The sequence below is a fragment of the Pelodiscus sinensis genome, chromosome 28 (genome assembly GCF_049634645.1).
Source record: "Pelodiscus sinensis isolate JC-2024 chromosome 28, ASM4963464v1, whole genome shotgun sequence".
Classification (NCBI taxonomy): Eukaryota; Metazoa; Chordata; order Testudines; family Trionychidae; genus Pelodiscus; species Pelodiscus sinensis.
The window spans coordinates 3976241-4004086 of NC_134738.1; the positions used below are offsets into that span (position 1 = coordinate 3976241).

The window sequence follows — 27846 nt, forward strand, 5'->3', positions numbered from 1 at the left end:
GTGTAATCTATTCGTGTGCACGTATCCTTCTTGAATGTGAAGCTAGAAATCTGAAGTACAAACCTGCTCCCTGATCTAGAATTTACAGTGAGACCTGCTAGTGGTACATCACGGGCTTAATGGCCCGGCGCTCAAGACAACGATCTGTAAATGGTTTGGTTTTTCCTGTGAGCCCAAACTGTGGTTGATCCTACAAAGACATGTGACCAAGCCACCTAGTGCTGGGATCCATCTTGAATCTGGTATTTTTCCATGGGGAGGGGGCGGGTTAAACAAAATATTCCCGCCCTGCAGAAATTCTATTTAAGGAATGGGATGCCATCAAGTCATCTTCAGCTGGCTTTAGAAAACTGCCTCCCGACCCCAGGAGAATACACGAGGAGCTGTTGGACCCAAGCCAGAGAAAAGATCCGCGCTGACTTGGAGGAATTTCTCCAGAGCAAGCAGAGGGGTGAGAAATAGACGTGTCACAGCCTCCCAGTGCATTAGGCTTAGCTGGTTTTGTGCATTTTGGCTTACGAACTTTCTTTGATCTCCCTGTTTTCACTTGCAATGGCTTAAATCCTACTTTTTATCTACCGTGTATCGAGAGAGTCTGTGCGTCTGTCTGTCCGTCCGTCCAAGAACTCCTCCTAAAGAGCAAGGACCAAATTGGGTCGGATGAGGGAGCTGCATATCTTAAAGCAAGGGGAGGGTCCGGCTGCGCCAGCACACTGGGATGTACCTGGAATCTGACTGTTGAATTTTGCTGTCGACTGACCACAGGGGGGCGCTGCACCAGGAACAGAGTGGCTGGGGCTTTGCAGCCACTGTACCCGCTGTCCCAGCCAGCCCCGGGGAGTCACCCCCCAGGCAGCTTGGTGGCAACCCCCCCCCACATACACCCACCCCCCCACACAGCCTCCTGCCCTGTCTCTGGCACTCCCCACCCCGCACCCCAAGCCGCCCCAACTTCCCAACCCCCTATCCTGAGTCCCCCCCACCTCCCAACCCCCTGCCCTGACTCCTGCTCCCCTCACAACCTGGCCTGACCCTGGCCTGCTCCCCTCACAACCTGGCCCCCCTCCCCCGCGCACACACCCCTCCCAAAGGATCGGAGCAATGCCGGGTAAACCCTCTAGTATTACTAAAACATTCTGTTTATTATCAAGCCCAGTGTAAATAATAGTTCTTGGGGGGGCGCGTGGGGGATCCACAGCTGTGCGTCTCTCTCTTTCATTGATTAAGAATGAACCCGATGAGCTCTCTCTGCATAAGACGTTGACATGGAGCATGACAGGTTGAGCGGGGCTTGGCCCCTTTTGACCCTTGGATTCCTAGACGCTGTCAAGCTCTTATCGCTGAGCCCTTCCAGCATCTGCGTTGCCCCTGGGAGCCGCCGTGATCCAACCTGTCACAAGCCCCAGTGCTCACAAGCCGCCTCCCAGCTCTGCACAACCCGCAGCAGCCCAGGCTGGATTCGAACCTGCGGCCAAGGGGCTCTAGTCCCAGCCCTGCTGCTGCAGCCCCACCCACAGACCCCTGCAGCCGCAGAGGGGGACATACCTCAGCAGGAAACGGGAGAGAGGAGCCTGGATCTGGCCCAGGATGCTCAGCACTTCCCTCCTCCACTGTGCCGGGGACCGGCTGCGGACGGAGCCGTCCCCTCGCGCCCGCCGAGACAGGACGTCCTGCACCCTGGGGAGAAAGGGAGAGCAGAGGGCCCGTGAGCAAGGCCCCAGGAAGGAGCCCGCAGCCCAGAGCACGTCGTGCAGTCCAGCAGCTCTCGTCCACACCGCAACACCTGACTCTGGCTCATGGAGGGCCGCCGCCAAGCCGGTGACAGGCGCTCGATGCTGTCCAGACGGGGCCTCTCCTGCAGCCTGAGCAGGGTGGGAGCGGGTGGCCCGGGGGAACCCAGCGAGCAGGCAAGCTGCCGCGTTTCCTGGGGGCAAAGCAAAGGGCCCAGACTGGGGGGTGGGGGGGCGATGTATTGCCCCGGGAATCGGCCTTTCCTATCCAGCTCCCGTCACGCTCTCCAAGAACAGGGCCACTCACGCCGGCCGTTCCCAGCTGCCGCCAGCTACGTTCTGCCTCTCCAGCCCCCCAGCGTGTCACTCCCACTGAGCGCCCCACCGGCCCGTCCGACCCCTGCGGCTCTGGGCTTCCCCCGACGCCCGGCTGCACTCCACGGCCGGCCGAAGGGCAGGTGAAGCCCACGGGATCGTCCGGCCCTTCGGGGGCGTACTGCAGACCGGATGGGGACCCAGACCACGCCGGGGCTCCGGGGTCAGCCTGGCTCCTTCCTCCCGTCTCACATTTCCTTCCTGTCTCATCCGCAAAGGCCTGAGCCGAAGGCTTGGTCCCACTGCCAGCTGGTGGGGGCTCGATTGGAGCAGGCTGGGGCAGGGAGAAGGCCAAGGACAAGCCAAGGGTGCTGCCCACAGCTGGCTTGCACCTGACAGGTGCCCGAGCAGGCTGCCACTAGGAAACACTCGCAATCATTTTCCTTCCTCACCGCCATTTCCATCCAGGGCTCCCCGTCCAGCACCTGGGGTGGGAGGGATGCAGCTACTGGGGGGGGAGGCGGTTCCCTGTGTGCTATTACGGCCGCACGGCTTAGCACCAGACCCTGCAAGCAGCACAATCCTTAAAAAAGGGGCTTGGTGCAGCAAAACGTGACAACGATCATGCCACAGCCCCGCCATGCTGACCCGGACGTCTCTGTTTCCTCGTACTCCCCGTCCGTCTCCATCCCGTTGTCTCTTGTCTTACACTTAGACTGTCAACTTTCCGCTGAGTTTGTACAGCACCTAGCACGTCGGGGCCTGGATTTCAGCGAGGCCCATGAGGTGACATCATCCCTGACCCATGGGGCCCTGCAAATCTGCTGCTCTCTCAGGTGTCCGCATCCACGGACATCAAGGCAGGTCCCCGCGGCTCTTTTTCGCTGATACGGATGCAGGTTTGTCTCCGTGCAGGACTCTACTGACTGATCCTATTCCAGATGATGCTGAGTACACTCGTCACGGCGGGCCTCCGGCTCTGAGCTCGGGGCCGAAAACAATAATCAGACGGAGCCTTTCCCAAAGTCCCGGCTCCCACCAGCTCCACTTCCGCACCTCGCTTGAGTGATCTAACCTCTCAGCCTAACGCCACAGGCAAACGCCAGCCGGTAATTTACCAGGGTGGGCGTGGGGGAAAATGCCAGAGAGGTGCTAAATAAATGCAGAGGCGAGTGGGACAGCAGGGCCCTTTGTGAAAACATTCCTTAGCAATAGCGCTGTCTCCCCTGGCCCCTGCACCAGGGCCTGTCATCAGGGGCTCAGGAAACACGTCACAGACACTGGGCCAGAAACCGAGCAGGCGTCAAGCAGCCCAGATGCACTGTTACACCAGCAGAGGCGCTGGCCCATTCATTCTCTCTTGTACGTGTGGGAGTTGAGGCACAGGGCAAGGCCTACACAGGGAGATTTCCCAGCATTGGTTTGATAAAAGACTCTTCAGCCTCACGGACAAAGCCAGCGAGGACCAGGGGTCGGGCGGAGAAGCGACACATGTTCAGGCTAGAAAGAAGCCTACGTGTTTACCAGCGAGGGTTATTAGCGAGCGGAACAATGCATCCAGGGTGGCGGTGGATTCTCGGTCGCTGGCCATTTCCATATCAATACCTGTTCTTCTAAAAGATACGGCATCACTGAAATTCATTCGGGAAGTCCTCAGGCCCGTATTAAAGAGGAGGTCAGATGACATGCTCACAAGGGACTCTTCTGGCTTTCCAAGGTATGTCAGTAGAGTTACTGCGATCGGACACTCCCGTTCATGGACAGTGGGCGAAGGTAGAGCGGGGGGGAGGGGAGGCAAATCCCAAGCCCCGCCCCTTCTGCCCAGGCCCCGCCCCTTCTGCCCAGGCCCCGCCCCCACGAGGAGGTGGAGCAGCATGTCCCTGGAGCACAAGCAGGGCAAGCACTGGGGGCAGCAACGGTAGCCCCCAGTACACCTCCCGCAGGTGTTGTGGGCGGGGCCAGGCTGGGAATGCGGGGGTGGCTGGTATGGGAGGCGGGGGGAGGCATTGCCTTCCCAAACCACCAGCCTGGCCTCATAAATCCCTTCACTGGGAAAATGTAACTCGACCAAATACAAACGCTGCCAGGCCTAGATCTGGCGAGGGCATTAGGGCAGAAGAGCCATTAACTCTGAACCACCGTGTTGGGCAGAGATGCTCGGAGCGGGACACAGGTAGCAGGTGCCCCCTCTACACCAGCACTCCCACTACAGGCTGAACCTCCCAAATCTGGGACACGCTGGTCCGGCAACATCCGTGGTCCGGCAGGTCCAGATGTTGCTGGACCCAAGAGCCCCAGAGGCGGGAGCGGGAACCAGCTGGGAGAACGCAGGGGCTGTGGGTGGCAGGGGTCCCCGGCCAGGGAACCCTGGGGAATCCCTGGTGGCAGCAGGGTCAGGGTGGCAGGCAGCCCTGGCTGGGGAACCCCTGTGGCAGTAGGCCGGCAGAGTTTCGATGGCCCCAGCCAGGAACCCTGGGGGACTCTGATGGCTCCAGGCAGGCCGCAGGGTGGGGAGCCCCAGCCAGGCCAGCGGCAGGGCAGCCAGCAGGTGAGCACTGACCTCCCCTAATCCGTCAAACTCCCTGGTTCAGGCCCTGAGGGTGCCGGACCAGGGAGGTCCAAGCTGTAGTGGTCAAGAGAGGACTGACGAGCTCCCACAAACGGCCGGGGCAGACGGAGCCGGTGAGTGGGGAACTCACATCGCTAGCGCTTCTAACAGGTCTAGACGTAGAATATTTTGCGTTTCAGACGTAAAAATCAAAATCTGAAACATGACGGGTTGGAAACGCTGCCAGAGGGCCTGGGACTTGTAGTTCAGGTGCCTCACTCTTATTCCCTTCTAGAGGCCTGGTCCCCTGGTTGGACTACATCTCCCATGAAGCATCAGAGACCCTACCTGATGATTGGAGGGGGGACATCGCATTGCCATGGTGCTTCATGGGAGCTGAAGTCCAGCTAGAGCACCTGTCCCATGGAGGACAGGAGCATGAGGTAACTGAACTACAACTCCCATGAGGCACCACAGCAGCATTTCGGAAGCAAAATATTTGAAATTTTGCAAACTCCAATTTAACGCCTCCCCCCCCCCCCCCAAATTTAATTTATTTGAAAAATCAACTTTCCATCAAAAAATTTTGGCTCAAAAACGTTTAAACCAGCCCCACCTAATAGCGAGCACAGCCCTGGCTTCCTGCCGGAGAGGGCGGAAGTTGCTGGGAAGGGAAGAGAACCCAGGAGGCCTTACTCGGATGCCCTCCTGGCCCTGAGGTTTATAGCCCCATGTCACTGGATTCCACTCTCAGTTTGGCGACAAGGACATGCAGTCTCGAGAACAGGCCACGGGGGCCGGATTTACAGCAGAGGTTTGGGTCAAATTCTCCCACTGTCGCAGCCCTACATCAGCTGGCCTCTGCTGCATCAGAACACCACAGAGCCAGATTCAGGATCTAAGCACCGCGGGGCTGTATACTACGCGGACTAGCTGAGAAAGGAGGGGAGGAGAGAAAACCTTCCGTGCCAGCCCAAAGGGCAAATAACCTCCGGTGCTCGCACACGAGAAATAATACCTTTCGCTGCAGAAGATTCTCTCCTGGAGGTCTGTGGGGGTGTCGGAATGAACTTTCCAATCGAGGATCGCAAGGAAGTAACAGAGTCTTCTTACCAGCCAGCCCCTATACCTACAGAGAGACTCAGCTAGGTAATTATGGGACCCAACAACACACGATAAATTACATGCATCCTGTCATCCAGGTGCTAATCAGCCCACAGCACACTCCATGTGTAGGTGTCAAAGCACTTTACAAAGGAGGTCAGTAGCATTATCCCCAGGGGGAAACTGAGGCACGGAAAGGGGATGTGTGACCACCCAGAGGCAGAGCTGAGAAATGTCTCCTGTGTCCAAGGTCTCTCCTCTACCCATTAGGAAATGCTGCTCCCCGTGGGGCTCAGTCGGTTCCCACTGGGAACCTTTCCTTTGACTCCAATGCTTTAGGTCATGTCCCCTCAGTCACAGTTTCATTTTTTTAACAAGCCCGACCCTTCTTCGTGACACCCTCCCTTTTGGGACTGACTGATGCAGGTTACCGTGTGCTGGAATGAGCCTAACCCAAAAATCGAGGGGTCCCCAAAGACACTTCTGATCACCTGCTCCCTGCCCTGCTGCCTGCCCAGGGCCGAACAGAACAGGGAATCATCCAGTGATCCCTTCCCTGTCGCCCATTCCCAGCTTCCAGCTGCTGCGCCTCAGTTTCCAAATCTGTACAATGGGATGATGGTGCTGGGTAAAGTGCCATGAGCTCTAAGGAGGAAAAGAGCAAGGGGGAAGCGAAGCGCGCGGGGACAGACGTGGGCGGTGTCGGGAAGTGATGCTCCCATGCTGAAAAGAGCTAAAAACCCTATTGATTTCGGGATCTGTCACTCAATCACGGAGGCTTCGGAGCGTCCGTCTCGGCATGGAGAACACCCAGGATGTTCCTGCTTCACTTCGCTTCCCCCTTGCTCTTTTCCTCCTTAGAGCTCATGGCACTTTACCCAGCACCATCATCCCATTGTACAGATTTGGAAACTGAGGCGCAGCAGCTGGAAGCTGGGAATGGGCGACAGGGAAGGGATCACTGGATGATTCCCTGTTCTGTTCGGCCCTGGGCAGGCAACAGGGAGATGCCCGGCTACGAAGGGTTTCTGCCAGCTGTTTTCAGGGAAGGCTACGAGACTGAAGGGCTTCAGCAAGACGTTAGCACGTGAAACTCGTGAAATCCCAGGGGCCCAGGTTTCGAGCCACAGGAAAGGCAGGGACCTGAAGAGCGCGGAACCACCGGGAATCCCACAAATGGACAGGAGCTGCAGCGGCCCAGCACCGCTCAAAACCAGGCCGTTCTCCAACACCCGGCACATGGAGAATGAAACGTCACGGGACAAACCATTAGCCGGGATAAATCAGGGTGACTCCAGCAGACCTCCCCTGAAGCCAATGATTGAACGGCCCTACTGGGTCAGACTGGGTCCATCTACCCCAGTGTCCTGTCTGCCAACAGTGGCCAATGCCAGATGCCCCAGAGGGAGCAAACAGAACAGGGACTCATCCAGTAATCCCTCCCCGTCGCCCATTTCCAGCTCCCGGCAGAAGCTAGGGACACCATCCATCCTAGCTAATAGCTATCGATGGACCTAACCTCCATGAATTTATCTAGCTTTTTGAACCCTGTTAAAGTCCTGGCCTTCACAACATCCTCTGGCAAGGAGTTCCGCAGGTTGACTGTGCGTTGTGTGAAGAAAACCTTCCTTTTGTTTGTTTTAAACCTGCTACCTATTAGTTTCACTTGGCGACCCCTAGTTCTTGTGTATTGGAACAAGTAAATCTCTTTTCCTTATTTACTTTATCCACACCAGTCATGAGTTTAGAGACCTCTATCATATCTCCCCTTAGTCTTCTCTTTTCTAAGCTGAAAAGTCCCAGTTTTATTAACCTCTCCTCACACAGCAGCCCTTCCATTTTTGTTGCCCTTTTCGGAACTTTTTCCAATGCCATCAGCGGAGGAGCTGGGCGGACGTCACTACTGAAGCACATGGGCGTGCCGGGCAAAGAAACAGAACCACGTCGCTTTTAACATCCATTGTCACCCAAACTGCCAGGGCTAGAAATGGCATGGGCGGGCCCACACAAAACGCTTTGCAAGCACTTCCCTGCGCCCATCCCAGGGAAGCGATCAGAGTGAAAACTCTGTCTCTGAATGCGGCCTTCCACGCCAGGGTGGGGAGCTACACCTCTTGGTAACGACTGACAACTCGCTTGAATCTCTATTCCCCTTTTGCTGCGGCTGGTGCATTACACTGGGTTGTGTGCGTAGGCGCGGGGACGGGAATGAATCAAATTCTCTCCTCCCCGCTGTTAATAACACTTCGCCGGTCCGGGCGGCAGCTTTCACAAGGCTTTCCGAACAAGCCTGAAAGCGATTCGGTATTAGCCTCATTAACAAGTGAGGCCAACTTCTGAAGCCTCCCAAATCTCCAGTGGAGTCGGGAAATGACTATTAGTCTCGTCTCCAATCACAGAGAGAATCCCCTGGCTCTAGCTCTTATGCGGGGTCCGTGCAGACCTGGGGGTGGGACGCAGGAGGCCTGGCTGCCTGGGTGGGGCTCACACCCCCAAATCCAGCCTCAGAGACACATGGAAACAAAGTGCCAAGTGTGTGTCCTCCCCCTCCTAAACCTCCATCCCCCGCCCCATCCAACACTCTCCCCCGTCCCCCGCCAGTCACCTGGTGTTTTCCTCCGTCACCTGGATGGCGCTGTGAAAGCCCAGGGCGGGCAGGTGCCTGTGGAAGGAGGAATGCTGGAAGCAGACAGAGGCGCAGCCGTTAGCAGAAACGCCCTGACTCCCCGTGCCCAGCCAGCCCCTTCTCCCCCAGGAATTCATTCCTCTGCCAGGGATCACCCCGCGGCCCTGTCTCCCCTCTTGTCCTGCAGCGCCAGGGCTGCCCAGAGGCCAGAATGAAAGCCCATCGGCTTCGGGGCTGGGGAAAGGCAGCAGCTGGGAAGACCCAGCCACCGGCGGGTTCTGTGTAACGGTGGCACAAGCACAGCCTGGCCAGTGCAGGGGGGGCCCGATTCACGACCGCCCCCCACCCATCTGCTCGCCTGGCCCCAATCCAGCAGTGAGATCCGATGGGAGCAGAACCCTCCAACCACCTGCCGGCCTTACCCAGCTCTTGGGGGTGCAGGTCTGACAGCAGCGCCCCACGAACGGGCGGTACTTGCCCAGAAAAGGGGTGACAATCTCCAGCTTCACCCCAAAGCCCAAGGACCAGGTCTTCATCTGGGGGCGAGAGGAGACAAGGCTCGTGGATCCCGGCACCGGAAAGGAACGCTGGCGGCCCATCGCCGGGCCAGGAGGCAGGTTCCTAAATCACTTTGGCCCGGCCTCCACTGCCGCCTAACTGTGAGCGGCGCGGCCTTGGGGGAGTCACCTCGCTACCCCCAAGGGGAGATTGTAGCCCCCCCCCGCAGAGCGGCATTCAGGAGCGTGTGCTCTGGGCAGGCGCGGTGGCCAGGCTGGCGCTGTGCCCAGGCACAAAGCCTTGTGGTCTGCAGACCAGGGTCCACGGCAGCCGGCAGGGGCGTCCCCCAACTCCCGCTGGGGACGGCGGGTGGAAATGGCCCGGCCTGGGGTAATTTCTTCCCTGGTCTCACTCAAGACTCAGGCTTTTCCAGCTTCCGCCCCGGCTTATCTGAACAGATCCCTGCTCCCCGCCTCATCTGGCAATGGGGGCACAGAGAGTCCTAAATCCCCCACCTCCCCCCGGGAAGGTGAACCCGCTGCCGCCGCGCTCTCTCCCACGGATCACGCACGTGTCTCTGGTGCCGCTGCTCCTCCGCTCGCAGGATGCGGGTGGCCGAGTCCCGCTGGGTCAGCGCCATGGCTCGGCCGGATCTCCAAGCACAGGCCGGCTCGGGGGATCGGCCGCCCGCCCGGGGAGAGGGGAGCTGCAAAGACACAGCCGAGCGGGCGTGAGCGAGGCGGCGGCCCCCGGAAAGAGGAAGCGCTGCCCAGCGGTTCGGGCACCACCCCGGACACCGACCGCCCCAGAGCAAGGACGGCTGGGCTGCGCCTCACGCTCCCGGGAGGGGGACGGCACGGCCCTGGCGCGCGCGGGCGGGAGAAAGGCCGTCTTAACGGTGGGGCTCTCGGACACTCGACGGCGCCACCGGCCGCTGCTCAGGCGGGCAGAGATCGCCTGGAGCCGACGTTCTGCTCTCCCGGAAATGGCCTGGCTGAATCCTGTGGCCTAGCGCGGGGGTGGGGAACCTAAGGCCTGGGGGGCCTAGATCCTGCCCCTGGGGCTCCCCCCAACATTGGGGTTCCTGCGTTGACGCTGCAGCCCCCCCCCCCCGCAGGGCTGGAGCTCACAAAATCTACTAGCCTGGGCCCCCCCGGGCTCCGTGTGTGAGGGGAAAGCGGGGGGGGGGTCTTTCCTCCCCTCGGCCGGGCCCCTTGGGGAGCGGGTGGTTTTTCTTTTTTGCTTCTCACTTGTCTGCGGCTCCCGACTGATTTTTCTGGGGGTCAGCGGCCCCCGACCCAAAAAAGGTTCCCCACCCCCGGCCTAATGATTCAGAGAGAGGCAAACCGCGCCCGGGCCAAGGGGGCGCCGAGGCCAGGCAGGTGGGGGTGGAGGCTTTGTGGTGAGGAGGGGGATTGGGCGAGGGACCCCAACAATGGCCTTGAGCGAGCGTGCGTGGCAGGACACGGACACACGCACACACACTCACGGGCACACGTACACGCATGCACGCACACACACACACATGGGCGCATGCACGCGCACACACACACACGGGCACACGCATGCACACACACACTCACAGGCACACGCACACGCATGCACACACACACACACGGGCACACGCACACGCACTGTTTGCTGGCTGTGTGCTCGGGCCCTCTGCCCAGGAGATGGTCTTAGCCAGGCCTGGGCTGCAGCTCCCCAGTGTGAGGAAAACTCCCTTCCCAACGGGCTAACCCCTCGGCTGAGAAATCAATTGTTCTGCAGCTCGGCGACCGCGCAGAGCGGAAAACCCCCGGCAGCCAGCGCGCCCGAAGCCCTCGGGAGAAGAGTTATTCTCTTTGCAGTGCAGCTCCAATATCCCTACAACTGGCTTCCCCCACCCACGCCCTCCTCGCTCTCCCCCGGAGACGCCAATATCCACCAGGTACGGCGGCGGCACCTGGAGGGCAGAGGCCAAGAACCGGCGCCCAGGGCTCAGCGGGACCAACCAAAGCCACCCAGGGGATGCAAGGGAAGGGCAGAGAGAGGGCGGCCCAGCAAGCTGGAGAGAGTCCTGCGCTCTATCCCCAGCTCTGCCACTGCCTCACGGTGCTGCCTTGGGTAAGTCACTCCCTGCCCTGTGCCTCAGTTTCTCCTTCTGCTTTGCTTATGTAAACAGTCAGCTTGTTGGTTCATGTGCAATAGCTCCCCATGCGTATAACAGAGTCAGACACAAGGCTCCCCTCTAAGGATCTTTTCCTACCTCTTATGTGTGGCAAGCAGACCTCCCCCCTGGGACCACGACTTCACAGCCTCACAGACACTGCCCTTCGCTTTCTCCCTTCCCATCCCTCCTGCCTGGCGCTCCCACACCCCCCAGGCGCACAGAGCCTGGCACAGAGCCAGGCACCCCCCAGGCACACAGAGCCTGGCACAGAGCCAGGCACCCCCCAGGCGCACAGAGCCTGGCACAGAGCCAGGCACCCCCCAGGCGCACAGAGCCAGGCACCCCCCAGGCGCACAGAGCCAGGCACCCCCCAGGCGCACAGAGCCTGGCACAGAGCCAGGCGCACAGAGCCAGGCACCCCCCAGGCGCACAGAGCCAGGCACCCCCCAGGCGCACAGAGCCAGGCACCCCCCAGGCGCACAGAGCCAGGCACCCCCCAGGCGCACAGAGCCAGGCACCCCCCAGGCGCACAGAGCCAGGCACACAGAGCCAGGCACCCCCCAGGCACACAGAGCCAGGCACCCCCCACGCACACAGAGCCAGGCAATCCCCCCCCTGCCCCCCGGCTCAGTGCCCATTAGGGATGTGACTGGTTAACCAGTTAACTGGTAAGCCACATCCTTAACAGGCGAGGCTAACCGGTTCCAGTTAACCAGCGGGGGTTGAAGCAGCTCCCTGCCCACAGCAAGCGGGGGGCACTCCAGCCCAGCCAGAGCAGCCTCTGTCCATGGCGGGGTTGGGGGGCGCGCCAGCTTGGCCGCGGCAGCAGGAGGCAGGGACACTCCAGCCCAGAATGGCCTTCCCAGCTGCCCCCTTTTAATCAGTTCGCTGGTTAAACATTACACCAGTTCAAGGGGATTTTGCACCCCTAGTGCCCATCTATCTTAGGGAGGTACGCGGCTCCGACATGCTGGCCCTCCCCCGCTCCTGTGAGGCAGGGCAGGTTCCTGGCAGGGCCAGAGAGGCTAGGTAGCTTGCCCAGAGTTACACAGGAAGTCTGTGGCGGAGCTGGACACAAACCCAGATCTGGTCCCAAGCCAGGGCCCTTCTCGTGGGACCATTTTTCCTCTCGCAGAGCTCGCTGCATGCCTGCCACACGACTCACACGATGCTCTCCCTGCGCATCCACTCCGCGGAGTCCACAGATTGCCAGGCGGGATTTGCGTACAAACACCCCCCCGGAGGAACCCTCGGGGAGCAAGGAGGCAGGACTGACACACAGTGCCGCTGCGCTGCTGAGTGGGGCCGTAATCCCACTACAGGTGGGACCTCCCTGGTCCGGCCCCCGCAGGACCTGACCGGTCCCAAACAAGGGAGTTTGCTGGACCAGGGGAGGTCCGGCCTCCAGGCTCTCCCGGGGGGCCACCAACCTCCCAGCTGGACTCCCCTCCTGGCCATCGTCCCCACTGCCAGCCCTGGCCGCCGGGCTCCACTGCCTCCGAGCTCCACTCTTGGCCCTGACCATGAGGCTCCGCTGCCCTTGACCCTCGAGGCTGCCAGCGGGGGCTCCACTCCTGGCTCTAGCTACTAGGCTCCGCTGCCCCCAGCCCACTAGGCTGCCAGCCTGCTGAACTGGCTCCGCTCTTGCCAATCTCTGCTGCCAGGGATCTCTGGCCCCGGATCACAGATGTGGCTGGACCAGAGAGGTTCAATCTGTACTGAATCTTCCCAGAGCATCTCGAAGGGGCCAGGTTAGTGCGTAGAAGTCAGTCTAGGGGAAAGGATTCCAACTGGGCCACCCCACGGCTGACCTTGCCCTAGAAGCCAAAGATTTCAGTTCCTCCCGCTTGCCTCCCCCATTGCTGTTTCTGCAAAATCTGTCGCTCTGAATATGAGAGACTCCATAGCTCGAACTCTCCATATTTACACGTTTAGGCAGCATTTCTCAGGGCTCTCCCGAAAAGCAACTATGCCAGGAGACCCAATCACAGCAACATGATTCCACACTCCGCCACATAAGTGGCACCAAACAGTACCAGGGCCAAGGCAATGCCCCAAATCCCGCTAAGTCAAGTCCCATCTCCACCAAAGACCATCAGATTTCAAGGCTAGAAGGACCTTTGCAATCATCTGTTCCACCCCGACCTCCTGCCCAGCTATAACTTTTCACCCAGCGATGGCTGCAACTAACTCACCCCTTGCGATCCCAGCTGGAGCATCTCTGACAATCCCCCGAACGTCGATAAAACTCTGCCTGCTGCAATCCTGCATCTCACTCACAGCTCTATCAAGGGATTCATGGGACTGTCAATGCAGCGTTTGGACAGGACGCCAGCAACCGAACAAGAGAAGGGTTTTTTTTCTAATCTGTTAGCCACTAGGTACTGGTGTATGTACTGCACATCGCATGAATATGTACTGCACATCACAGACAAAAGGTAGCACAAAACTTTATACCTGCACGGCATTATGCTTTCTCTTACTCGCTTCTGCTAAGCATCCCGGAGCATTTTCCAAAGCTGAAGTCAGTTTTGGATCTTGCAAACATGAAATTTGTCGAAGTCGAGATACATTTGTTCAACATCTTAGTACGGGTCCCTACGCAAACAACTGATTCGGAATGTTGCATTGAAAATGAAGAGGAGAAAAATACCGACTAAACCCACAAGTTAAGGAGCTGTTAAAATGCAGTGGGTTGGATTTTAGTGATACAATTTGCAAAACCATACTCTAAATGCAGCTAGTTTAAGTACGTATCCTGGAAACACACCTGCGTCAGGCAACACGCTGCAGGATAAGAACTGCTTCTCAGACAGAGGGTACGTCTGCTTCTTGTACTGTACTGTTTTATCTTCAGACAAGACATGTGCATGTGTTTGGGTATTTGGTCTCTAGCAGGCTTTTAATACCGAACCAGAAATGTATTCAAAACAATTGGCTACGCTTTTAGCCAATACAGGCAGTCCCCGGGTTACGTACAAGATCGGGACTGTAGGTTTGTTCTTAAGTTGAATTTGTATGTAAGTCGGAACTGGTACATATTGTAGGGGAAACTCTAGCCAAACATTTCTCCAGAGCTCAGTTTTATTCTCCCACACCTCACTTCCCTCAGTCCTTTATTCTCAAGCTGAGGTGTCTGCTGAAAAAAGCCGCTCTGCGTCTCCCTGGTCTGCTGGGGGGGGTGCTAGCTTCGCGTCTCCCTGGTCTGCTGGGGCGGGGGGGGGGGGGGGGCTAGCTTCGCGTCTCCCTGGTCTGCTGGGGGGGGGGGCGCTAGCTTCACGTCTCCCTGGTCTGCTGGAGGGGCGCAGCTAGTGCGGGGTTGCCTCACCCCATTTGTAAGTAGGGATCCGATGTAAGTCGGATCCATGTAACCCGGGGACTGCCTGTATAATTTGGCAAGCTAGAGAAGCAGGGCCGTCCTTATCCATATTCAGAATGTGCAGCTGCCTGGGGCACCTGAAAATTTGGGGTACCGCTGGGTCTTAAAGCCCACCCCCCCTCAATTCCTATCTCCTTTCTGTGGCTTCACTTCCTCTGGAGAGGATCTGGGTAACTGAAAAGTGACAAACCCTGCCAGACCTTGACATCGAACCGGTGAACGAGCCATTCAAGTGGCAATAAAACCATTTCACAGGCATTAGCCGACCCCAGGTCTATCCTGTCCGTTCCTGAACGTTCTGTGTTACTCAAGAGGATTTTATTTTAAAAGTTGCTTTAAAACTATTTCATTAGTGCGTTGCTGAGGATTATAAAATCACAGCTCTAAAATATTACACACCCTCGGCTGCCACATCAGGTATAGGGACGCTAGTTTAATAGGATTGCATAGGACCCCCTAAATCTCAAGATAGCCCTGCAGAGAGGCGCCAATAGCCAAGCACTATCCAGCTGGACAGGGTCATGACCTGGCCATTTGGATCTTGGAATTTTACAGGTCTGGGTCCTAAGTGCTCTTGCAGCAGGCTAGCGTGCTCTATCAAGAACGGCTTTGGCAAATACAGGCAGTCCCCGGGTTACATGGATCCGACTTACATTGGATCCCTACTTATAAATGGGGTGAGGCAACCCCGCACTAGCTGCTTCCCCCCAGCAGACCAGGAGACGCGAAGCCTCTTTTCTCAGCAGACACCTCAGCTTGAGAATAAAGGACTGAGGGAAGTGAGGTGTGGGAGAATAAAACTGAGCTCTGGAGAAATGTTTGGCTAGTTTCCCCTACAATATGTACCAGTTCCGACTTACATACAAATTCTACTTAAGAACAAACCTACAGTCCCTATCTTGTACGTAACCCGGGGACTGCCTGTAACTGGCTAGTGAAGACTAGAAGCAGGAAAACCTTCTTTCTGGCCATAAAGCCGTCCCTTAAGGGCATCTAAGGCTAGATTACCAGTGAAACGCTCCTTGTCGGGGGCACAGCAGCATGGCTGCCCACAAGAAATCATTAAACAAGCACTAAGGCGTCGAACCGCAACAGGCCGCCTTTCAGCTTCAGCGCACAGCAGGGTAAGTATTTTACCAACACAGCCAATCTGGTAATTTACATGTGGACAGACTCCTGGCTTAGATGAAGCAGTCTGCCCCCACACAGTCAATTACAGAACTAGGGTCTAAACAAGGATCTCATTTGAAGGCACTAACACATCAAAATGTGGAAGAGTTTTAGCCTCCTACACTCCTTTTGTTTTGTTTTTTTAACACAACTGGGCCAGTCCATAACCCAGAAAAGTCCCTTTTTTAACATCACAGAACAATTTATTAAAGGGGGAGGAAACAAACATCTCGGTGATCCAATAGCTCCAAATAATTAAATAGTAATACAGAAAAAACAAAACAGGAGAAAGTCCCCAGGAAACATGCTCCCCCCGAATGAAACATTTCAATACAAATGAACAACAAAAAATCCACAGAGAAGCGTTTGGATTTAAACACTCCCGCTGCAGCGCCTGCAACCCAAACATTGCAGCAGCATGCTCGCGAGAGACCCCGAATGCAAAAATCAGCCAAATACAAAGGAGAAACTATTGTTCAAGTTGACTAACATGCAAAAGTACAGTTAAAAAAGGAAGTCACGACCTAAAGGATGAAATGAAAATTAAATACTGGAAATAGTTTCTCTGTAAGAATGTGCTGCTATTAACCGCACAGGGAGGGAGATTGGTTATATAATTGTTGGAAGGCAGATGGATTGGACAAATCAATTGTCTACTCTTAGCCGGGTTCTCCCCTCTCCCCGCTCCAGAGCGCCTGTCTTATCTAACTTCTTCAGTCTCTTGACGGGTACCACACCCAAGCACAAAGGGCCAGGTCTTCGTGAGGGCTTGGAGGCATTCCTGTCGTACAATTTCAATCTGATCGGTCCCGCTAAAGTCGGGGTGGAGGGAAACGCTTTGGGAGGCAAACCAGATCCAGGTAACACCCCTCCACACTACAGCAGCTACGTCTGGGGCAGCTTAGCGCTATTGAAATATTGACCAGCGGGGCCTTCCCATGACAGAGAAGTGGGGCAGAGCCCCCCTTGGGCAGGAAGGGAACCCAATCCCACCAGCCAATGCCAATCTGCCATGGGGCAGCACAAAATGGATCATGAAGGGGGGAATGGAAGAGATAAACCAGACCCTGTGGGGGTGGCCATCCTGGGGACTGAGGCCTACAGGGCCCTATATGCCGTACGGCCCCATGGAGGGCAGCAAGGCCCATATGCATCCGGTGCGACCAAGCCAGCTCGGGCACGGGGTGCTATTAGGGAGCCGCACGGAGCATCTGACCCATGCCCTGTACCTGGCCAGGTGGAGCTGGGGACGGGGGAAGGGGCAGGGGTCCCAGGTGCAGTAGGCAGAGCAGGGGTCCCATACATGGGGCAGGGCCCAGCCGGGCAGGGAGGGGGCAGCAAGCAGAGGTCCCCGAACCAGCAAGGTGGGGCAGGGGGCCCAGCACAGCGCGGGGCCTGGATGGGGGAAGAAGGCGGGGGGGGGGGGCATGAGACCTGATGGGGGGTCCCACGCCCGGGGCGGGGACTGGGGACCTGGGGGTGTCTTGCATGGCAGAGCCCAGCAGAGGGGAGCAAAGGGGGGGCAAAGGGAAGGGGGCGGGGGGGTCCCACAAACGGCCCGGGAGATGGGGGGGGCCTGTTTTCCCAGCGGGAGGGGCCCGCCGCACGCTCACCCGGACCCCGCTCCCTCCACGTGCCGGGAGCTGCAGCCGCTGCGAGCCCCGCCCCGCCCGCTGCTGGGAACGCCACGCCCGGCCGTGCCACGCCCCGCCCCCTCGGGCCGCAGCAGGCTGTGCGCACCGTGCCCGGCGCCGCGGCCCCTGGGCGGGAGCAGCTGGGAGCAAAATCCCCCCCGGGCTGGTTGCACCGCGCGCGCACTTTGCCCGGGGGGGTGATTGCAGAAGGGTCTCTGTGCAGGGGCCGGGGAAAGGCCCCCTCGCCCCCCGAGTTCCCTGCCGGGCAGGAGGCCTGCGAGAGCGGGGGGGCGCTGCCGAGCTCCCCCCTGCCCTGGATCCCCATGAGAAGGAAGGCAAACGGGCAAAGCTTCCCTCCTAGGAGCCCCTCGTGCCCTCCAAGGCCTTTGCAAACATTCATTAGGCCTAATGCTATTTGCATGACAGTGGTGCCGAGCGAGATAAGGGCGCTGTGAGTCTACATGACCTCCGTCTACCCAAAGGCCCATCTACCCCGGTGTCCTGGCTGCCGCCAGTGGCCAATGCCAGATGTCCCATCCCTCCCGTGTTGCCCATTCGCAGATCCCCCCCTGCACAGAACGAACTAACGAGCAATCTCCCTGTGAAACTCTTAGGCTACGTCTAGACTGGCAGGATTTTCCGCAAATGCTTTTAACGGAAAAGTTTTCTGTTAAAAGCATTTTTGGAAAAGAGCATCTAGATTGGCAGGACGCGTTTCCGCAAAAGCACTTTTTACAGAAAAGCGTCCGTGCCAATCTAGACGCGCTTTTGTGCAAAAAAGCCCTGTCGAAGCAAATGCCTCACTCAGTTTACGCGGCTAAACAGACAGTTTTATTGGCCAATAAAAGCAAAGTGAGCCAAACGTGGTCCAGGCAAAGCCGGGCCCAGTAAGGCTGGCTAATACAATCAATCCTAGTATTTTATACCCTTAACCAAACAAGTCTGACGTCAGGGCAAGAAATCAAAGAGAACTTCAAAGAAGAATTATTATCAGCATAGAAAGAAACAGGTTAAAAGGGAGTTCGAGCTTCAGCTCAAAATAGTTCATGAACACATTCCAACAGCGCATCCCTCTGGTCTCTCCCCACCTCGGTGAAGGCCAGTTTACTCCCTCGTGCAGACACAAGAAACTGAAATGGCTTTTGTTATACAGAATGGCTTCTAGCTAAATATAAAATAGCTTCATCAGCCCCGATCGCCATTTTCACGATCGGGGCTTTTTTGCGGAAACAAATCTCAGCTGTCTACACTGGCCCTTTTGCCCGAACGGGAGCAGCATAGTATTTCCACAAGAAGCCCTGATTTCTTACAGTAGGAAGTCAGTGCTTTTGCGGAAATTCAAGCGGCCAGTGTAGACAGCTGGCAAGTTTTTCCGGAAAAGCGGCTGATTTTCCGGAAAAACTGGCCAGTCTAGACACAGCCACTGTTCTTTATTGAGGAATAAGGCTCTCTCCAGCTCGAACTTCACTTGCTCGGAGGAACGTGCGTGTTTCAACCCCCTTTGCTCCTTCCCTGGTCCTAAGCACCAACCCCAGCCCGATACCGCAAACTCCAGGGCAAGCCCAAAGTCCTAGAAGAAATGGCGGATCTGTGCAGCGGCTCCTTTTAGATCAATAGTTTGACTTCTTTCAGTTTGTTTGGCCCTGGCAACAGGCAATTACAGACAAGCACAGCTCCCATGGCAAATGAACGTTAGCGTTGATAAAGGCAAAATAATGCACATTGGAAAACGTACTCCCAAATGTACAGGTAAACTGATGGGGACTAAATTAGCTGTTACCACTCAAGAGAGACATCGTGGTGTCATTGTGGATAGTTCTCTGAAAACATCCACTCCATGTGCAGCAGCAGTCACAAAAGCAAACAGAATGTTAGCAACCGTTAAAAAAGGGATAGAGACTAAGACAGAGAATATCTTATTGCCGCTATATAAAACCATCATACGCCCACATCTTGAATACTGCGTACAGATGAGGTCGTCTCATCTCAAAGAAGATAGCTTGGCATCAGAAAAAGTTCAGAAAAGGGCAACAAAAAGTATTAGAATCATAAAAAAAAACCTTGAAAAACAACTAATAGTCCTGCAGCACCTTTGAGACTAACAAAAAATGTAGCTAGTATGTATTAGAATCACAGAACGCTAGAGCTAGCAGGGACCTCAAGAGGTCATCAAGTCCAGACCCCTGCCCTCATGGCAGGACCAAGCACCATCTTGATAATCCCTGACAAGGGTCTGTCTAACCTGCTCTTAAAAATCTACAATGATGGAGATTCCACAACCTCTCTAGGCAATTTATTCCAGTGTTTCACCACCCTGACAGGTAGGAAGTTTTTCCTAATGTCTAACCTAAACCTCCCTTGCTGCAATTTAAATTAGGGGTTTGGAACGGCTGCCATATGAGGAGAGATTAATAAAACTGGGAGTTTTCAGTTTAGAAAAGAGGAGACTAAAAGGGGATATACTAGAGATCTATAAAAATCATGACCGGTGGAGAAAGTAAATAAGGAAAAATTATTTACTTGCTCCCATAACACAAGAACTGGGGTCCCCGAATGAAATTAATAAATAATTAATTTAAAATAAACAAAAGAAAGTTTTTCTTCATGCAGTACATGGTCAACCTGTGGAACTCCTTGCCAGAGGATGCTGTGAAAACTGGGTCTTTAACAGGATTCAGAAAAGGACTAGATACATTCATGGAGGTTAGGTCCAGCAATGGTCAGTAGCAAGGATGAGTAGGAACGGTCCCCAAAGCCTCTTTGTCAGGGGTTGGGAATGGGCGAGGGGAGGGATCTCTGTTCTGGGCACTCCCTCTGGGGCATCTGGCATTGGCCGCTGTCGGCAGACAGGACACAGGGCTAGACAAAGTGGACAAAGCCTGATGCTAGGCACAGCTCATGCCCTTGGCTCGTGGCATGGCTAGGAGAGGGGACAGGCAGGCAGGGCGTGTCCATGCAGCGCCAGGCTGTGACTCTGCAGCATACTGGCCGGCCGCACGTGAAGTGGCTGCGTGAACCCTGTTCCAGCGCAGCAGTCATTCCATTGCGCGCTCGCGGCTGCACGTCGGAGGCCCCTTTCCATCCCAGCTTACCGCATGCTAAGTCCCTGTGCAAACAAACCTTGGGGTCACCCCCTAGTGCCTCTCCTGGGCGTCCCACCCACCCGCGTATTTCCACTCCAGCTCACCTGAGGAAGTGGGTCTGACCCACAAAAGCTCATGGTTCTGTGTATATTGGTCAGTCTCTACGGTGGATGGTTACACCGGCGACAGGCAGGCTGGGGTTGTTAAAGGAGGCCTGGGTCCTTGTGTCCCTGGTGTGGTAGCACCCCAGAGGTGCACCCTCCTCCCCTGAATCCCTGTCAAAATTTGAATTGCAAAATGGGGTGCTAACCCTGTTCCTCTGCATGGCCCTCCCTGCACCCCCTCCCCTCGGGCACCAGTTGCCTATGCATGAGGGGGACTGAATTTCCAGAGATCAGTGCTGTGCGCGTCTTGGTCTCCTCTTCCTTTTGCTTCTCTCGTTCTCTCTCCTTCCTTCTTTCCAGCCACCCTGGCTCCCAGAGCTTTCTTCCTGCAGATGGTGATGAGAGAGAGAGTGTGTGTGTGTGTGTGTATCTGTGTGCGTGTATCCTCATGTGTGTATCCCCATGGGTGTGTTCACTGTGTGTGTATTCCTGTGTGTGTATATCTCCATGTGTATCAGTATCCCTGTATGTGTATCCCCGTGTGTGTATTCCTGTGTGTGTGTGTATCCCCAAGTGTATTCTGTGTGTGTGTGTGTGTGTGTGTGTGTGTGTGTGTGTGTGTGTGTCCGGCCCTTGTGAGGACCCCTCCCCACCCCTTTGCAGTCTCCCGGGCCAGAGCCCTGCACTCGGGCTGGGAGCGTCCCCTTTGCTCCGATTCTCACGCATTCCGATACGTTTCTCCAGGGCACGATCATTTCTGGAGCATGGCGTTACGCTCTGCAAGGCCGATCCGGCCGCTGGCCCCCCACCCCGCTGGCACAGAGCCGTCTCTGCTCCGTGACATCGACACGGCTGTCTGGGCCACTAATTCCATCCTCTGCTCTGCCCGGGGAATTTCCCAGCGAATGTCATCCATGCGGCCTCCCCGCCGGAAAACAGCCGGCTTCTTCCCTCCCAAGGCCTCAAAGCACTTTGCAAAGGCCCATGAGTCTCACAAACCCACCCTGGGCTTTGACAGCAGCGGAACAGGCGCATGGAGAGGCTAGCAGGCCGACGGGGCCAAAATGTCCCCTTGGAATCTTTCTGCCACGATGGGACGTGGCTTTTTGGACAAAATGGAATTTGTCTAAATCGGGGCGGGGAGCCTAAGGCCCAGGGGCTGGATGTGGCCCCCGGCTTGCCTGGATCCAGCCCCTGAGGCTTGGGGCTCCCCAGCCACCCTCTCCTGAACCCCTCAGTACACACTGAACCCCTCATTTTTGGCCCCATCCCAGAGCCAAGGGGGGCCACAAAATCTACTAGCCTGGGCCCCCCAGGCTCTGGTGTGTGACGAGAATGTGGGGAGTGTCTTTCTGCTTCCCAGTCGGGGGCCACGCCAGTGAGGTGTGAGATTTGGGGGGGGAGGCCCCCAACTGGTTTTTCTGTGGCTCAGCAGCCCCTGATCCAAAAAAGGTTCCCCAGCCCTGTTCTACATGCTCTGGGGTTTAAGCTATCCATTGGGGGAGGAGGTTGGATAAAATCTTGAAACATTTCAAACACATTCAAAAATACTCCTTTCTGTTGCACTTTTCCAGGGATGGGCCCTCTGCCCCAGTGAACGGCCCCGTCCCCAGAAGACTTCAGCAGCGCCCCAGCGGGGCGGCGCAGTGGAAACGCCTGCCCAGGCTTACACATGCTGCTCCCCTTTCATCTCCCGGAGCGGCGTCTGCTTGGCGGCTGGCAAGGCACCCAGGCAATCCCAGCGGTGTGCTCGCTGGAGTGCTAGATATTAATTAGCACAGAGAGGCAGCGCCTCTTCCAATCGCGTTAATTTCTGGATCCAGGCGCTGGCTTGCAGCTCCCGCGCTACTGACTCAGAAAATAGGAAAGCGCTAATCCGGCCATTAAAAGGCTTCGCTGGACGTGCTGAAATGAAAACCCACCAAGTGCTCTATAATACCTGGGCTGAGGACTCTGGTGTTGGTTCCAGGTGTCGGAGCCAAGGGCATTTCCTATGTCCAGTCTGTAGCTGTCTACAGGGCAATCTCTCCGCTACAGGAAATGAGCGCTGGGCATCTGCCCTGGTTCATTCCTGGCCTGAAATGCTCGAGGATCTGTTTCTGACCCCGGAGCACCTCTAGGCACCAACCCGGAGAGGGACACGGCCCTGTCGGGCCCATGCACGCAGCAGACACGAGTCAGAACTCAGCAATCGCGGGCCCAGCATAAAAACCATGAGGGTTTGGTTGGGTTTCTAAGGGGCATTTGTTGCCCTCCTCTCCTGGTGTCTGAGCAGTTCGGCCGCCCGTAGGTCTCGTTTTCTCTGCAAACACGAAGGCTTGAAATTTGCTTTAAAAACTAGCCAGGTGCAATTCTCACATGACTCCAGGACCTGAGGGTTTATGACAAAGATCCTGCAAGACTTGCTCAAATCCTCCCAGAGGACTGGCGGGTGGAAGGGGAGGAGGACGGAGCTCTCCATCCGCACAAGCGGAGAGCTGCTGTTATTGCAGAAGATCGGCTGCATTTCTTAACCCCATCCATTCAGGGGGCGTCTCTACTGCCTTCACCCGGGTCGGTGGACTTGGGGTGGCCCATCCTGCCCTGAGCATCCGCCCTGCATTGGAACCCGGGTTTACAACGGCTGGACCCGGGTCTCAGCTGGGTTCACGTGTCCATTGGGCACTAGGAAACCCTTCTGACTCGGGTCTGCGGCTTGGGCCGCGTCTACACTGCAAACCGACAGGGGCTTGGTCCTGAGCCAGGGCCGGCCCACAACATTTTGGCACCTGAGGCGGGGATCTCATATGACGCCCCCACGGCCCCTCGCTTGGGCCCAAACTTTGAAAGGGCTCGATTCTGCCTCCTTCCTGTTCTCCTCTCATGGGACTGTTCTGCTGCCCACCCCAATAAAGGAGAACTCACTTAAAATGCCTTGTTCAAAAATGTGAAGTGACACTTCACTTTCAGAGCAGAGAGATACATCTGCACCAGCAGCAGACACAATTTTCTACACTCTGGGTCCTAGTGGCGCCCCCCCCCCCACACACACACACACTCTGGCACCTGGGGCGGCCGCCTCAGCTCGCCTCATGGTAAGGCCAGCCCTGCCCTGAACCGCAGCGGGAATTGGGCTCTGACCCGCGCCCCCAGGCAAGCCCTAGGATGCGGGTCCTCAGCCTTTGCTGACGCGAGTCACTCTGGTTTGCGTGTGGACGGGAGCAGGTTTTGGGCTCCAAGCTGAGTCAGAGCCCGGGTTTAGTGTGCTGTGGAGACATCTCTCGGGGAGCCACGGTTTCATGTGCCCAGGTTAAAATTCCAGCCACCCGCCCTGCGAGGGGCCAGCGTGCGCTGCTTTATTCAGGCCCACAGACCTCCTGCCCCCCTCTGCCCCACCCCCAGAATCCAAGTCTGCTGCTCTGAGGGGCCCCGATCTGACAAAATGCTGAAGCAGGTGCTTAGCTTTGCGCCGGGGGTTGCTCCTGCGAGCAGAACTAAGCACGTGCATTAGCAGGATGGGCCAAGCTGCAGCCGCTCTGCTTTTAAGTGTGAAGGTCCCTGGAACAAACACCATGAGCTTCCTTACCTCTGTCCCGTTCCAGCATTAGGTGGGGGCTCCATGGCTTCCTGCAGCGGGCGAGATTTTGCCCTAGAAACATGGGGGGGGGGGGGAGTCTGAGCCCCAGATAGTAGCTGGCAGGATTTTGGCCTTGTCTTTTCTGGCAGGCTTTGATGCCCTTCTTTTTGTTATAGTAGTGCCCAGCGGAAATCAGGGGCCCGTTGCACTGGGCAACCGAGAGCACGCGTGCGAGCCAGGCCCTGCCCCAAAGAGCTTACGGTAAACAGACAAAGGTGGAGGGGAAACCGAGGCACGAAGCGGGGAAGCGACTTGCCCAAGGTCAGGCAGGAGAGCGCCCAGGTGTCCCGCTGGCCCACGCCAGCCAATTACGTGGCCCCTCTTCTTCCAATTTCAGCCCACTTGACCCTGCCGCTGAGCGTCGAGTGGATTTTGCTTTTCATCGCCCCGCACGCCCACCCCGGCGGGGCAGGGATGAGTCAGCGCTGCCCACGTGGCGGGCCAGCTATTGTCCCCCCGCCCCACACACCTCTCATGTCTCTCCCTTTCCCTGCCCCCCCTCGCAGCGGGCTGCACTTCCCAGCATGGGAACAATCAGCTGTGGGGGGGGGGGGGAATGGGGACAACGGGCAGGCGGGGAGGGAGGAGGGAGCAGTCGAGCCATCCAGCTGTGTGTCAGCAGCCGCTCAGCTAGCGCCTCCTGTCGTGGCGGGGGGGGGACTCACGGAGGGTCCCGCTGTGGAGGAGAAGGGGGCAGGGCCCTCTCAGCCCAGCCACAGTGAGGGGAGGGGAGGAAGCACAGGAGTTCATCCACCGCCCGGTGTTGCTCTCCAACAGCTATTTTGAAGGCAGGGGCGATGGGAGGGCTATTTGGGGTCCTGGGATCACCCCGTGGCCCAGGGCTGAGGGAGAGCTGAAGCCTTGCCCTCGTTGCATTTACGGGATGGAAAAGCTTCTTTCGCCAGAAGGGCTTTGCAAGGTGGGCTGGTAACGTGGTTGATGTTTTTTCAGAAGGGGAAACTGAGGCAGTGACTTACTGCAGGTCACAGGGCATGCCACAGGCAGAGCTGGGAATAGAACCTGTCTCCCAGCCTCCTGCCTCAGCCATAAACCATATGACTCTTGTACAGCAGGGAAGAGAAGCCAGGAATCTTAACACCTGACTCCCTTGCTCTAACCGCTAGACCCCACTCTCCTCCCACAGCTGGGGAGAGAACCCAGGAGTCTTCACTCCCATCCCCCCTGCTCTAATCACTAGACCTCACTATGTCCCTGGAGACTGAGCGCCTAGCCCCGCTCTAACCACTAAACAACGCTGTTTCCTTAATTCTTTTAGGCATTAGCCAGTCACATAATAAAGCCTTTGGCATTTACACTGCAGCACAATGCACCAAGTCAGCTGGTTTTCCACGCATCCACCTCCCCCCCCCCCCAGCCCTCCCTCATGCTTCTCTCTCTTCAAAGTAAATAAGTCAAACTGCTGCTTTATTTTTTGAAAGACAACTATTAAGGGATAAAACGCTCCCAGCTGCACTTAAAGGAAAGCGTTTCAACGCCATCCCACGAGATGGTTAAAACATCAAGCTCAGTGAGTCAGGTGGTAAATTGCTACCTTAATTCGACAGCTTTTTGCTCCCGAATCGGAACCCAACACAATTAAAGAAAGCTCACGCCGGCTCCAATGGTGTTTTTTAAGCCTCCCTTGTTTTCCGTTGGAGTTTCAATTTTGCAAACTATTTTGGTGACTTCTCCAGTTGGCCTTTCTCTGGAGTGGTTTGAATTTTTTTTAATCAGCAGTGCTGCAATAAGCTATTTGCTCCAACGAGAGCATAAAAAATGACTTTAATGCTTCAGCTGACATTGCTTCTAATCCTGCTTGAATTAAGCAGAGCAGCTCTGTCCCCAGTTACTGCTGCTGCTGTTTCTGCTCCAGCCTCAGCTCACAGTTTGCTTCAAAAGCCAGCTACCTTTGGGGTGTCTGTGCTATGGGCGAGAGGGGGCAGTCTCTTCAAGGGGCTGCGAGCTGGGCCCAGCCTGGCTTGGTTGGCAATGAAAGAGTCGCGGGGACACGAAGCAATGGTTTTGTTTTCATAACTGTCGCCGCAAGCCCTGGGGAGCCGGGGCTATGAACCGCCAAGCCCTGGCACAGACTAAGCACTCGACCCAGAATCCCTGGAGTTTTGCCTATTCTGCATAGAATCAGAGAATCCCAGGGCTGGACGAGACCTCAGGAGTCATCGAGTCCAGCCCCCTGCCCAAAGCAGGACCAACCCCAACGAAATCATCCCAGCCAGGGCGGGACTTAAACACCTCCAGGGACGGAGATTCCACCCCTCCCTAGGGAACCCATCCCAGGGCTTCCCCACCCTCCTAGGGAAATAGGTTTTCTTAATATTCAACCTGGACCTCCCCCACCACAACTTGAGCCCATTGCTCCTTGTTCTGCCACCTGCCCCCACTGAGCACAGCCTCTCGCCAGCCTCCTTGGACTCCCCTTCAGGGAGCTGAAGGCTGCTCTCAAATCCCCCCTCCCTCTTCCCTTCTGCAGGCCAAACAAGCCCAAATCTCTCTGCAGCTCTTTGTAGGTCATGTGCTCCAGCCCCCTCATCATTTGTGTTGCCCCCTGCTGGACTCTCTCCAATGCACCCACATCCTTTCTATAGTGGGGGGGGGGGGGGAGAACTGGACACAACACTCCAGATGTGGCCTCCCCAGGGCCGAATAAAGGGGAATAATCACTTCTCTGGATCTGCTGGCAATGCTCCTCCTAATGCCCCTAATATGCCATTAGCCTTCTTGGCTACAAGGGCCCCCTGTTGACTCACATCCAGCTTCTCATCCACTGGAACCCCCAGGGCCTTTTCTGCAGAACTGCTGCTTAGCCAGTCGGTCCCCAGCCTGTAACAGTTCTTGGGATTCTTCCGTCCCAAGGGCAGGACTCTGCACTTGTCCTTGTTGAACCTCATCAGATTTCTTTTAGCCCAGTCCTCTCATCTGGCCAGCTCACTCTGGACCCGATCCCTGCCCTCCAGCGTGTCTACCTCTCCCCTTAACTTAGTCATCTGCAAACTTGCTGAGGGTGCAATCCACCCCTCGTCCAGGTCATTAATAAACATGTTGAACAAAACCAGCCGTAGAGCCGATCCTTGGGGCACCCCGCTCCGAACAGGAGGGAATGAACAGAACCGGGCGGTTTATCAAACCCTCCATCCCCCGTTGTTCAGTCCCACATCAGCGAGATGGTTAGCAGGGGCCAGGACAGTGGGATGTTAGCCTGAGGCCAATCTCTGGGTGCGCCAACCCCCTGTTTTCAAAAGTACCCTCTGCCTCTGAGTGCCTTAATTTCTGGGTCCGCAACGCAAGCCAACCAGGGCCTAATCTGTAGGGGTATGTCTACACTACCACCCTAGTTCGAACGAGGGTGGTTAATGTAGGCAACCGGAGTTGCAAATGAAGCCCGGGATTTGAATTTCCCGGGCTTCATTTGCATATTGCCGGGCGCCGCCATTTTTAAATGTCCGCTAGTTCGGACCCCGTGCCCGCGGCTATACGCGGCACGAACTAGGTAGTTCGGACTAGGCTTCCTATTCCGAACTACTGGTACACCTCGTTCCACCTCGTTCGAACTAGGGTGGTAGTGTAGACATACCCAAGCTGTGCTGAGACACTGCCTCTGCCATTGAGTTCTTCAGCAGCTTAATTGGGTGCCTAAGGAGGGATCTAGCACCACTGGTGAGCACCCAAAACCTGGGACATCCATTGTAAGCAGTTTGGAGCAAGCCAGCTTTCAATCTCTCTGCGCTTTGCTCTCGCCACCTGGTAAACTGTAACAAAATATGTTCATGGGTTATGGGGTTCGCCAAGAACTCAAATAGCTTGTAATCATAGAACACTAGAACTGAAAGGGACCTTGAGAGATAATAAAGTCCAGTGCCCTGCCTTCATGG

At 56.5% G+C, this 27846-nt stretch overlaps 1 protein-coding gene across 1 annotated transcript in view; it reads right to left on the minus strand.

The window, feature by feature from the left end:
* Positions 1–27846, minus strand: part of LOC102455247 (glycerol-3-phosphate acyltransferase 2, mitochondrial) — a 97002-nt gene that overhangs the window by 26476 nt on the left and 42680 nt on the right. The window contains 5 exon segments of the mRNA XM_075910672.1: positions 1546–1677; positions 5612–5722; positions 8303–8376; positions 8746–8859; positions 9393–9527. Coding sequence (XP_075766787.1) covers positions 1546–1677; positions 5612–5722; positions 8303–8376; positions 8746–8859; positions 9393–9527 — 566 coding nt within the window.